This window comes from Aythya marila, assembly GCF_965140915.1.
Source record: "Aythya marila genome assembly, chromosome: 10".
NCBI lineage: Eukaryota > Metazoa > Chordata > Aves > Anseriformes > Anatidae > Aythya > Aythya marila.
In genome coordinates this window covers 14,660,105-14,673,803 of record NC_139051.1, presented here as the reverse complement: position 1 = coordinate 14,673,803, position 13,699 = coordinate 14,660,105, and the positions used below count along the sequence as shown (strand labels likewise).

The window sequence follows — 13,699 nt, the reverse complement described above, 5'->3', positions numbered from 1 at the left end:
TTATTTGTAGTATTTCCAGTGAAGGTTGTTTAATTTTATTTCTAAGGCTAATAGAACTAAATGGAGTAGAAGCAGGTAGCTTATCATAATGATATTTAAACCACTTGACATACAGCAAGGGAAAGCCAGGTACAGCATGGCAAAGAGCAGCAGTAGCAAGTGATTGATAGCAACGCAGAACATCACTTTGGCATTGAATAGGATGTCTGCAGCGATGCAGGGATCCTTGTTTTGTTGCAATCTTATATTTTGTCTTACCTTAAAAGCTTTGGTTTCACTTTCAGGTAGCTTTTGCAAGAAAAGGATGGAGTGCTCAGAAACTGCTGCTCAGAGGCAGCTGCAAACAGCAGACTTCTGTGGGGCTGAAGCATGTCAGTAGTTGGAGCTAAGACAGAGGTTTCTTGTGGGTCTGACAAAGGAATAGAGTAGCTTGCTTTTGCGTGCTAGTCACTGCACAGTCCAAGTCATAATCTTGTTTCAATTATAAACACAGAAAAATGTCTGCTCTGTCCCCCAGATGGTGAGAGGGATACAGAGAGTATAGTTTTCAATTAAGCATGCATGCTAGATGAGTGAAATTGGTTGTTTCAGAATAAGAGTCAGAATTGTTGACTTGTTCTGGCTTGTTGTTACCAAAACCGTGACGTGGAGGCTTTGTTCGTTTTCAGTGAGTGGGGTTTCAGTAATACTAAGAATGTGCATTCTAAAACGTTTGCCTAATCGAATAAGCTGAAATGTTTCAGATGTTCTGTGGATTTATACTCTTACAAATCATACGGGATTTGTCAGTGAAGTAAACTCATGAAATATACATTTTGCAATGATCTGTAATATCTGTTTACATTTAGCAGCTACATTAAAATGAAATGTGTGTGTCTAGGGGAAGCTTCACGATCACAAATGGTTTTATTTTGTACCTTTTGTGTGCCTTTGAGAGAATATTGAGTACTATTTCTGAACTTTCACAAAGCATTTGGCGTTTATGGGGAGAAGTATGCTCAGGTGGGAAATAACTTGTTCTGATCTTTGTGCACCTTTGGATTTAGGAAGAACAAATTCCTGCGTTGAGTTTTCAGCATTTTCCTTTCATCCTGGAGTTATCAGTGCCTGGAATGGAAGTTGACCTCCAGGGGAGGTTCAGGATGGCAGAGAAGATAGAGAATAGAGAAAAAGGCTTCTGAGCTGTTCTCTGCAGCGAGCTTAATAGAGAGCTGGTCCAGAAGACTAATTACTTTTTATCTTTCCCCTGTAGGCCTGTTAAAGTAGAGCTCATGCAATATTGGCTTTCTGAGGAAATGCTGAGTGCTTGCTGCACTTAGGTTATTCTTCAGAATGTTAAAATACCTGTTTGGAGAACACTGTACTTGTAATAGCTTCTTCTGAGCTGGGCCAATGGCCACTAGCAATAGTTGCTCTTGATGCTGTTGCCCTTTTAATATACGCAGAATGTGATTGTTTGAAAGGAATTAAGTATATTCAATCTTGGAAATATCAAATAATTTCAGGTCATTTTTATGAAGTATTTTCAAGTTATAAAGAAATCAGTATGACAAGGTCAGTTTATTTTTGTTTCAAAGTGCACCGTAGCAAAAATAGGGAAACCAGCAAAGCTACACATTGGAAAAATTGCAACTAGAAGTGTGTGAATGACAGACCTGATTTGGTTTATTCTTTGGTTTAACCCAATAATGGTTTATTCTTTGCAGGAGATCAATGGGATCACTGCTGCGTTGGCTGAAGAGCTCTTTCACAAAGGTAAAGCACCTGCAAGAATTTAACCGGGAATGAAGAGATGCATTCATATACCCATTCTGTTTACTTTCCAGTCAATTAGAGATCTGAATCTTGGATATCAAAATCTGAGACTTCTCTTTAGCTTTTTCTTGCTTTTTGCACTTTGATTCAAACTGCAGTTTGGGAGGAACTCTAACAGTAGTGCAATTACTCTCGGAAACGAAACAAATTGGTGAATTCATGCTTTGAAAAGGGCCTACTAGTTTGTTGTTAAAGGGTGGGTTGTGGTACTGGTGAGCAGAAGTTTTCATTAAGCTTTCCATCTTGGTGTGTTGTATAACCTTTAGGGAAGTTTCTATTATGTCAATGAGTGCTGATACAGTGTGTGTTAAAAGCAAGAAATCAATTTACGTCTAAATTAATATTATTGTTCCAGAGTTCAGGTCAGTAAATAAAGGACTCTTCTGATGCTAGCAGATGAAAATGTGATACACTTCCTGTAACTGCAATAGCTCTTTTAGGTTACTTAATAGCAGGAGGTGTGCAAAATGATTTAACATCGCTTATTTTGTTTTGAAAGACATGCTCGATGCTACTGTGTTGCAGATGGCTGAGGTGCTGGGTGCAACATGTTTCAGATTGTTCTGACAGTAAATTAACTTTAGGTATAGCCATTTCAGAGGGGCTACGCAGCTAATTTTGGAAGGTATTAAGGTATTTCCTGAAGAAATCTGTCCTGACTTCTGTAGCCCATGCAGCCTCACTGCTGTATATTGGTGTGTTCTTCCCTTACTGTGGACTACTGGACTTGCTCCCAATGAAGCCAAAGGGAAGTGTACTTCTTAGAGCATTTCCAAGAATTCCGCTTGGCATGGAAGCTGATTCTCTTGCCCATGAGTCAATGTGGTGTACATAAAAGGCAGAGCAGAAAGATTGATTCTATGTATATGTTCTGACTGCTGTACTCCATATTAAACCTCATGGTGCTGTTTTCTACTGCTCAGATACAGTTCTATAATAAAATGAGGTTGTAAAAATATCAGATGATGCATTTTGTGTCCAGGATTTTCCATTGTTTTTACTGTGGTGAAAGACATTATGCTCTCCAAGAAATCATGTTTGCTATAATTATGTGTTTAGGTAGCATAGCAAAAGCTGTAAGGGCTATTTAAATGGCAGGCACTGCTTTTCCTGAACAGGAGAACTCCTGACTGTTACAGAACTTAGGGATATATTTGAGTAAGTTTAATATGATTGTGAGCTTTGATTCCTGTCCTGTGGAAAATGAGGGAAGTTTGCCATTAGGTGTATTAGGAGCTTCGTGCTTGTATGATGAATGCCTATTTGAACAGCTAGATTATTGTGGTGTAAAAATGTTTAATTCAACTGTTCTAGTACCTCTTCAAAGTGGCAAAAAAGGCATTATTTTGGTACGTCAGTCATGAGCTTAAAGTAAGAGATAGATGTTTCCTCTCTCACTGTAGATTTTCCATGTACAATTTATTATAACCACTGATGTACAACTCACTGCAGCAATGTGTCTTATATCATGCTCTTGTTTTTCAGGAGAGCAGTTATTAATGGCTGGAGAAGTCTTTACCATCAGACCCTTGCAGTTATATGCTGTCACTCAACAGTTGCTACAGGGGAAGCCTACATGTGCTAATGGAGATGCCAAAACAGATCTGGGTCATATTCTAGATTTCACCTGTAGGCTCAAGTATTTAAAGGTGAGCTGTACATGCACAAATACTGGAGACATTACTCATACCAGACTTTGACATGATTCTTAGCAAACATTTGTAGTCTAGTGTGAATATACAATAACTTTACTGATAATAACCCCATGCAGACATTTAGAATATGTTAAATATGCTTGTTCTACCACTTTGAATATGTATCTTGTTCTCTAACAAAGATGCTATCTGGTGTGGTCTTCTCAGAAGTGGTCTCTGTAGTTATGTAGTCACAGAATGTTAGTGCTGGACTTAGTGGTAGGTAGGACCAGGTAGATAAGAGTTACTCTCTCAACACTACATTTTTTGTAGATGCTTGTTAGGCCAGTGTATCTTTTCAGAATTTTTGGCCCTTCTGTATGCTTCTGACTCCTTTCAGTGTTTGTAAGATGCAGATAAGACCAGGTAAAAACCTTTGGTTTCTCCCAAAATTATATTCACAGGATACATTAGTGAAATGCCTGTCTTTTTTGATGCTGCTTTAAAAGTAATTTCATTAGACGTGTACCAATGGAGTGCTATATTTTTTCCAAACCCATCTTGTCTACTTCATCCCATGTAGTGGAACTGAGGGCAGGGGCAGGTCTGTCTTTAAAAAAAAAAAAAAAAAGTGCTTCAGAGAAGTTGTTTCTAGGGAAAGTGGCTCTGCCATGTTAAGCTCAGAATGAAACCTTGGTCAGTTTTGCCTGTGGTATCTTCCCTGTGTTACAAAATGCAAACACAAGGTGGCAGTTCAAGTTCAATGCTCTATTTCTGCAGTTAGCAGTTGCAAGTAAATTTTTTTCTGAAGAGTGGAGCCTGCAAGTTCAGGAATCAATCCATACTTGAAGCATTGTTTGCATTCCAAGATACTTTTTGTTGATACTGCCTGTGTAAGACCTTCTGAAATGAGATAAATTGGATTATGTGCACTAACTCCGTTCTTAATTGTTGATGACCAGGTCACTGGAGCAGGGGGATCTTTTGGAACCAGTAACATTCAGGAGCATCTCTTGCCTTTTGATCTGTCAATTTTTAAATCACTTCATCAAATAGAGGTATGACTGAGATACTGCTTGCATGATTTTATACTCTGTGAATGCAATGTCCGCTGCATATCTCCTAATATCAGTAACTGTATACTTAGACTTGGTGCTAGAACTGAGTGCAGTCTTTAGATGGAATCTTTCATTTGAGATGATTTTTTTCACAAGTAATGGAAATAAGGATGACAAATATAAATGTTTAGACTAGGTTGCACTGTGTCTTCAAAAAGAATGATTTCCAGCATATACACAAATATAAAATAGTGGCTTTCCATTATCTTGAATATCTAATAACTGAATTATAATGGAATCTCTTGTTGCACACTGCTGTTTATTTGGAAAACACCAACTGTGTGTGAAAATGTCCTGACAAGCAAGTTGTCAGTGGAAGTACATTTTAGGCTGTATTGCTTCTTGCTTGATAATTTGCAATTTTTTTTTTTAGTGGTCTGCTTCTAATGCAAATGATGGAGTTTTCAGTAGAAGTTGCTTAATGAGTATTTTATAAAACACTTTCCAGACCACTTCAAATTTTTCTAGAGAAAGAATATCCAGTTTTGTCCTGCTGTGGCACATGATCTGTACTGTGTCCCCACTCTTGGTGGGTATAGTACCTTTTCTAGTACATGACCACTCTTGTGCTGCATTGATAGAAGAGACTTCCAGTTGGTTAAGAACTGAAGTGGATTCTTCAAGTCAGTGATTTATTGATATTTTAAAGTGGGAAAGAAACTAGAGGAGGCTGAAGAGTGGGATAGGGTCTAATATCTGCAGAGAGGCTACTGCACAATAGCACCTGTCTGTCTTTTTCCTGTGGATGTGGATAATTTCTTGTGTAACTTTGCTTAATATGGAATTTTCCTTATTCTTGGAGACTTACAACTCTAAGCTCGTGAAAAGTTTGGGTTGATTGGCATCAGACTGACATTTTCACCTAGTAGTAAACACCATTCAAAAATAAACAGTGGTACTCTGGGAATTATTTCTTTCAAGGCTGGCAAAGCTCTGTTTCTGTTCACTGTGTTTTCCCTGATATGCCACCAAATTTGCCACTTCTGTTGGCAACCACGTTGTGCAACCATCTACGAAGTCGTACCTGGTTGCTGGGCAGAAGCCACCAGACCTTTGATGCTGTGCCAGCTTCAGCTACAGATAAAAAAGACTTTGTAATCTTAGACTTGGTCTGTATAATTAGCTTGCTAGTATATTAAATACTTGGTGTAGTATCCTCACTCCCTGGTAAGCCCCACTTCTCATATATACAGCAGAGAACATACAATACCTTAATTAGTGTCTACAGGAAGAGCCATAGTTTGAGGCACCTCTTTTGTAACAGTAAAATACTGTGCCCTGTAAAGTGCCTGGGTAGCTTCACCTTGAAGGATACAGAGGGTGTATAGAAGGTCGATGGACAAGAAGCTTAGCTCAAATAAATATTTGAATTTCACATTTCTAAAGTTGTCTCTAATTTCTTGCTTTAGTAAATGTTGGTTTTCCCGGCCTGATGATCTCCTGTTTGTGTTATCAGGAGAAGGTTTTAATGGAGTGCCATATCTACTTTCAAAATTGGTAATAGTAGAGAACCTGATATTGAAGCTTTTAGGTGCCTCTTCCATGACTCATTTGTTCTAGCATTTCTGATTTTGTAACAAACTAAAATTTTCTTCTAAAATAGATACATCATTGTGGGGGAAAGCTTATAAAAGGGCTGACTTCATCAAAACACACACTAGCCACAATGAGTGTTCGCTTCTCGGCAACATCAATGAAGGTAAGCATGAGTTCCTAATTCTGGTGTGTATTTAAAGCCCATGCAGAAGTAGTGTGTGGGTTGTGGGAATAACCATTTGGAGTCCACGTGCTTTCTATGTTTGCTGCAGGTTCAGCTTTTAAAACCACGGAACTTGAAAGAATTGTCTAACCTTTCAAAATCTCAACTTTTAACACATGGAGGGAATGTTTACAGGTGTTTTCTTCAGAGGGACTTTTGTGGTGGTTTTATGAGAGTGCATGCTTATTAATCATGCAGAACTGAATGCTCACCTCTTGTTCTTTTCTGTGCTTTGATTTGGCAAGGGATAATCTAGCAGCATAATTTTCAGTCCTTATTGCTCCTCGCGTTCTCCAATTTGGATCATCTACTAATGCTGGCATTCCCTCCCTGAAGATCCAAAATAATTCCTGACCTAATCAACTGGTATTTTAAGACCTATAACTTTAATCTAGATGATTATAAAGCTTAGAAGCCTTCCCTATTTCAGGCTTTGCTGGACCATTTTCAGAATGGTTAGTTTTCATTGCAGACGTAAACATTTTACTGTGCTCATCTTAAACAGGAAATCCTGGTGCCAGAGGCCTCAGAGTTTGATCAGTGGGAGCCAGAGGGTGCATCTTCAAGTTGTCCAGTGACTGCAGTTATTCCAACTTGGAGAACTTTAACAACTTTGGATATGAGTCACAATAACATCTCTCAAATTGATGATTCAGTGGTAAGAAATTTCTCGTTTTTGGAAAAAAAAAAAACAAAAAAACAAAACATGACTGGTCTTCTGTGGCACATTACAGAGCAAGGATTTAGCATTTGCTTTACGTGTATGTAGCTTCTTTCAGTTGCACCTACTGTTATTTAATGCTGATTTAGCTACCCTAGTTAATGCTCAGGAAAATTTCATTTAATAATTTATTTACTTTGCTAAAGAAAATCTTACCATTCTGAGCTCAGTGAGCAACACTTGAATGAGTACTGAGTTTCTTTATTTTTACTGTTTGCATTGGCATCGGGCACTTAAAGTTTTAAAACAAAACACCTCTTGGGCTCAACTTGTGTTATCAGGGCTGAAGCTTCCTACTTCCTACATATTTAAACTTGTGGTTTGCTGGTAGCCTTCTTAACACCAAAACAGTATAAAGAGCATGGAAGTGGTGTGAAGTATGTTTTGACGGTCCCTTAATTTTAAGTTTCATAAATCAGCTGTTAAGTTAAAAAAAAAAAAAAAAGTTTTCATTAGAAGAGTGTCAAATATGAGCTTAGCTTTTTTTACTTTTACTATTCCTGTGAAGTAGGAAATGGTTATATCTGTAACTTAACTAGAGGTCATGGACCAGGAGTGCAGTTTACTTATTCAAGATTTTTGTGATTTTTATTTTTTAGATTTTTCATAAGAGCCAGTTTCAACTCTTTTTTCTTGCACTGTGCCATAACCAGTGCTTTTGGAAAACAAAAGCTGAGAGACAGGCTGTCTGTGTGATGATAGCTTTCTTTTTCCTTGTCATCTGACAGTAGAGGAAGACTGGTCTGATTCATAAGCTAAAATGCATTTTAGCAAGGCATTTTTTATCTTGTAGAAACTAATTCCGAAGATTGAATTCCTGGACTTGAGTCACAATGGAGTGTCACTAGTAGAAAACTTACAGGTAAATGATACTTTTGATGGTCAGTTTTTCTTTTCAGGCTGCTTGGGACTTTAGAGCACAGAATTATTTAATTCAGAATTCTGTTGCTCATTTTTTTTATGGAAGATAATTTAAGTCCAAATTGCTTATCCTTCATAACATCCAATTGTGCTTTTAGTGGTGCATTTTTTACTTGCTCTGGATACCTTCATTTCTTTACCAGTATTGACACACAATATTAGTTCTTTACATTCACTGCCAGCTTTATCTCTGTGTCCAAAATGCAATGGAGGGGGGTTCCCTCTTTACAAGTCTTAAGACTGTCCAGCATGAGCAAGCCATAATGCAGTGTCTCTGATATTGTTTATTTTTAATGTGTTGGTGTAACATGGATTTCCTGTGCTTTTATAGCATCTTTATAACCTTGTTCACCTGGACTTATCCTACAACAAGCTTACATCACTAGAAGGTGTTCACACAAAACTGGGAAACATCAAAACTCTGAATTTAGCGGGAAATCAGTTGGAAAGGCTGTCTGGTCTTAACAAACTCTACTCACTAGTCAACTTGGATCTCAGCAACAACACAATAGAACAGGTAACTTGTTTTTTTCAGTGTTATACTGAACTGTGCTTTGGAACACAAAAAATGTCTTTTAGTGGGGGGAAACTGCAAATAAGTGGAGCTGTAATGACCTTTTTCCTGTTACTGCATGTATGTAACTTATGCAAGAAATTATTTGTATTTTTCATTCATGTGATTCGTATTCATGCATCTATTCATAATCTTTCAGATTGATGAAGTAAAAAATATAGGAAGCCTCCCATGCTTAGAGAAGGTCATCTTATCCAGCAATCCACTGAGCATCATCCCCGATTACCGGACCAAAGTACTTGCTCAGTTTGGGGACAGGGCCTCAGAGGTAGGTGACAATGTACCTCTTCGTTAAAAGCTGACACCGGAACAAATCTTAAAGCCTGGTGTGGAAAGTGGTGTGAATGTTCCAAAAGCTTTTCTGGTGTGTTTTTTGGTGTGTGTTAGAAAAGGTCTTTGGAGGATCCTGCACTACTACTGCACTACTACTGCAACTTTACCCTATCTTTGTTGGATTCAAAAATAGTATGTTAATATTGAGCAGTTGCGCTTAGGAGGGTGTTGATGCAGCTTAGTAACTCTTTCTGAGTTTGTTAAATCCTTGTCACCTTTGAGCAAGGTCAAATGTGATAAAATGTTTTGCCTGTAAGGTTAGTAAGATGCACATAGTTTACATTAAGCTTATTGTTGATTATTGTAAGAAAATAAATTAGAGCTGCTTCACTTTCCAATATTTAGGTATTTTTTCATTATTTTCAGGTGTGTTTGGATAACATTGTTACCACAGAAAAGGAACTAGACACTGTGGAAGTACTGAAAGCTATTCAAAAAGCAAAGGAAGTAAAGTACAAACTGAGTAACTCTGATAAAAAGGTGAGCTTGGTGCTGAGAGGAGTAGAATGTGCTGCTTTATGACACTGTAAGCTTATAAGAAGACTTCTACGAATTAGGTCTAAGTGGAATTCATTTATCTTTCCTCCAGCTTTTGAGTTTTTATACTTTGCTCATGCTTTTATGTGGTTATGGACTTTTAATATTGTCTCTTTCCTATTTACATGTAGTTTTCAGTGCAATTTCAATAATTATCAGATTTATCACTTATCACAAAATTATCACTTTTTGTGCTGGCTTGGGAGAGAGAAATGGGAGGAAAAGACAGAATGACTTAATGGTGTGCACAGAGAATACGCAGTTGACCATAAGTTGTATTACATCTTATACAAGTAGAGAGATTGCAGGGGTGTAATCTTACTGCTTGTGCTGATAAGTACTCAAATGACTTTCCCAAATGTTGTTCTTGTGGATATTAAACAGTGGTGAAGGATGAAGGATCTGAATGCTCCTTGAATTCTCACATGTCTGCATGCTGTGTAGCTAGTCAATCTTGTTTTGGTATTAAAAATCATTAATAGAACCTGTTCTGTCCTTGCAGTGTAGAAATTCTGGTATGTTTTTTTTTCTGCTATGGTTTATGAAAATCAATGTTGACTTTGTCAGAAAGCACAGTGATCAAAATGACTTTATGAATTCTTAGTGAAACTCCACTAAGAATGTGAAAACAAACCAGTGGATGTGACAGGAGGTGGAAAAAAAGCTGGCACTAACTTTCCTTTTACTAAAATTGAAAAAGCTTATGTAGGCTTATTTTTAGTTCAGGATCTAATGTCCTGTATACTTAGTTTTTTCTTTAATCACTGCATACTTTCTTTATTAGATCAGTGAGGACTCCAGGCTCACTGCTGCCAGCTCCAAATCAAACTGTTCTTCTCTTACTGTTCGTCCTTCCTCTCCCTCTCTGCCTCGTCCTGTCAGCTCCAGCCAAGGTAATCATGTATGTATCGTGCTGCTGGGCTGAGCCTCTTGGTTCTGCTTTTTTAAGCTGCATTGATATACATGAATATGATGTGCATGGATATAGGTCTTAAAACAAAACGAAGCAGAAAGACTCGGCTGTGTTGTCTTAAAAGTTGGAAGCTGTGTGTGAATCAGCAAATCTGACCTGTTGTTCACAGGAGTGCTAGTTAACTATACAGAAAGTGTGGGCACAGGACTTCTAACTGCATCACCCTGCATAAACCACCTGCAGAGAGGATTACAGATCTTGTCTCAGTTTAGATGCATATCCTAGCTTCTTAATGGAAAACTGACATGTATAGACATGTAAAATTGCTTATCTATCTGTTCTTGCTCTGCAAAATGTGAGCTGAAGTGGCATTATTTATTTGCAAGAGCTTCATTTCAGTCAAAGTTGGGGGAAGATAGTAAAAGGAGATGGCAGGGAATAGCAAAAGGAAGACAGTTGTGGGATCAGTGTTCATGGTGAGCCTGTGGTTTCAGCACATCCATAGTGCTGCAGCACCTGCTAAGCTTACCTGAAAATTATTTTTGTCTATTTCAAAAAAGAGTGCCTGTTGCATTAGGACCTTAGAAGAATGGCCATGTGTCTTTTGCAGAAGCCCATGACTTCTAACTGGGAAGACTTTGGGGGTCTTTTGCATGGTTGACAACTTTAAAGTGCAGCAAGACATGAATAGTGGGAGAAGAGTTAGTTAAAAGAGAAGGGAATATATTCTCAGTAAGTGTCTCAACAGATGCTTGCTTTTTCCTATAATTCTGTTGGATTGATGAGTGGGAGAGAACCATGCCTGAAAAGCCTGGTCTTTGGAGGGAAAAAAAATAATTGCTGTGATTTCTACAGTCAGTTTTTTAGTTCATTCTAAAAAAAAAAAAATAAATTATTTTGACAACATCTCATTTAAGGACAAATAATTTGAAATAAATATTGTTTTAGTTGCTACTTATGTACTTAATTTGCCTTTGTAACTATTCTAGACAACTTCGTTCATCTGCAGATAAGGTGCTGACAGCTTTTCCAAAATGTGTGCAAAAAGTGTTTAGCTTTCTTTGCATATATTGAAGTCACCTGCAGTTGGTCTAGATGATCACTGAAGGTCCCTTCCAAATGAACTATTCTATTCAATGCTCGCTTTAAAGTATTAAGTATTTAAATTAGAGGACTGAGACCGTTCGACTATGTAATGACCTGCAGTTTTACACAGAACTAGCTGTAAAAATGTATGCTAGCAACAACTGTAACTTTCAAAGTTATTGGTCCATAGTTCTGTTCTACTATGGTAAATATTTAAGAGCAAATGAATCTAGGGGGAGAAAAACAACGGGTCTTCCTTCCCAAAGTACTTGAATTTTTTAGAAAGATTGGTGTAAGATATAATGTTTAGTTACTGTAGTATTTTTTGATGAGGTTCCTTTAGTAAAATCGTAGGGAAGACTGCTTAAGGGGTAGGAAAATAAAAGAGGACTAAGGCAAGCTGTTTTCATCTTCAGTAACAGGAATTTTTATTATTTAGCTATCGAGGGTTGTTTTCAAAACTGACTTTGATAAATCTATTTAAGAATTTTGAAATATGCTGGGCAATTAGTTTTACTGTTAGACCTTAAATCATGAATAATGGAATTAATTTCCTGATATGCTATTTCTATGAATTGTTTTCTCTGCAGTTTTTCTACACACCATCTGTTTCCGTAACATATTATTCAAATTAAATGTCACTGGCAAATGGCTTATGGAAAAAGATGAAATATTTATATAGGAAACAGAAAACCAAAAATAATGTCATGTTCTGTTTTTCCTGTCAATACGAATTTCCTTATTGCTAATGCAGTGTTTTGTTCAAGTAATAAATACCTTCTGTGTTTCCTCTGACTATGAGAAGGTTTGATGTAATCTGCTAAATTTGACTATCAGTCCAGAAAGGTACATGCAGGAGTTCTTATGCTCAGGCTAGAAAAACATCCACTCTAATTCTGTTGGTTTCATTTGCTCATTTATGTATTTGAACTGCCTGGCTCAGTGGTAATACTGAAAATGGATTCTCTGCGTTGCTTCAGTGCAAGTATCACAGGCAAAAAATGTCAAATGTCCACAAGAATGTTCCCATATATCTGCTCATAAGTTTTATTAATACACAGCTTTGAACCCTTCAGAAAGATTTTGAATAAGGTGGGCTAATTTTCTTGAGTGGTGTTTGAGGGGCCAGGTATGTCTGACTTTCTGAACAATTGACGCAGTTAATTGTGCTTGTTCACCTGAAGCCTGTGGAAACTTGAAAGAATGCTGAAAAGTTGCCAGAGTGCTTTGCTGCTGGTTTTGCCAGCCAAGCGATAGTTTGTTAAAAGTAAGGGTTACTTTTAGAAAAATTGACAACTTCTGTTAAAACTAAGGGTGATTCTTACACCAGAAGCTGAGATTTAAATTGTTAGCTTGGAAAAGGAATTTCATCCATTTTAATGCAACTTTCAATACAGTTAAGGGCTTGTGTGCAATTCAACTAAGATTCTACCTGCTTCTCTTTTGTCTTGGCTCATTTAGCTTTAATGATTTATCATCAGACTTTGATTGTACAGTTTTTATTCCACTTGTCTGGCAGATAGACATCAATTTTGGTTTTACTGCAGTAGTTTTAAGAGCAGTTTCTATTTGTTCTAGAAATAATTTGTGAAGAAACAGTCCTAGCTAGCAGTTCTTTGCAATCCAGTGGATTGACTCCTACAGACCATACAGTTCCCCAGAGATGCTTTGAAATACCAGATTCCAGATGTAAAAATCAGGTAATTGCAGTTCTTGTGTTTGTTTTATGGTATTTTGAAAAGCTTTTTTGCAGGCTTTCCTGATCTTAAACTTTGGTTATCAGAGTAATCTGTAGCACAGCTATATGGATTTCTTTTTTCAGAGTTGCTATAATGTAAAAAGGAGGTGGGCCTAAACAGTGTGAAGTTGCTGGTCCACCTTATAAATTAAATGTATAATCACACTTTACAAGATTTGCAGAGAATTGGTGTCACTGTCATGACTTTAGCATGTTGACCCAGTATTAGTATCATGTTAATGTTTAGTATCCACTTGCTCTGTGCAAGACTTACCTTGTGCAAGACAATATCACCTTTCAGAAGGAGATTTTTTTGCTAGTCTTGTTAGTATTGCTGGAGAATCTTCTCCATAGGTAATGGCCTTAATTTGTCTCCTTCAAACTCCTGCTGTTGTTGATAGCTCTTGAATTACATTTTCATTTGTTGTAACTATTAGAAGTATTCATATGCATGGCTTCAGGGAAAGAGACAGTAAGACTTTGGGGGTAGTGTTTTCCTTTGTCACCAATGTCGTTGGTCTTTAAGTTCCTTTACCTTTTTTCCTCACAG

General features: G+C 37.3%; 1 protein-coding gene across 4 annotated transcripts in view; it reads left to right on the top strand.

The window, feature by feature from the left end:
* Positions 1–13,699, top strand: part of NISCH (nischarin) — a 29,035-nt gene that overhangs the window by 6,963 nt on the left and 8,373 nt on the right. For 3 of the 4 annotated variants that reach the window (XM_082768074.1, XM_082768075.1, XM_082768076.1), the window contains exons 4-14: positions 1,707–1,755; positions 3,301–3,464; positions 4,412–4,507; positions 6,171–6,266; positions 6,832–6,984; positions 7,841–7,909; positions 8,300–8,485; positions 8,682–8,810; positions 9,242–9,355; positions 10,197–10,305; positions 12,990–13,111. In XM_082768074.1, the coding sequence (XP_082624200.1) occupies positions 1,707–1,755; positions 3,301–3,464; positions 4,412–4,507; positions 6,171–6,266; positions 6,832–6,984; positions 7,841–7,909; positions 8,300–8,485; positions 8,682–8,810; positions 9,242–9,355; positions 10,197–10,305; positions 12,990–13,111 (1,287 nt within the window). Of the gene's footprint in view, positions 1–1,706; positions 1,756–3,300; positions 3,465–4,411; positions 4,508–6,170; positions 6,267–6,831; positions 6,985–7,840; positions 7,910–8,299; positions 8,486–8,681; positions 8,811–9,241; positions 9,356–10,196; positions 10,314–12,989; positions 13,112–13,699 lie in introns of all 4 variants that reach the window. The other variant, XR_014318176.1, reaches the window with a different exon arrangement.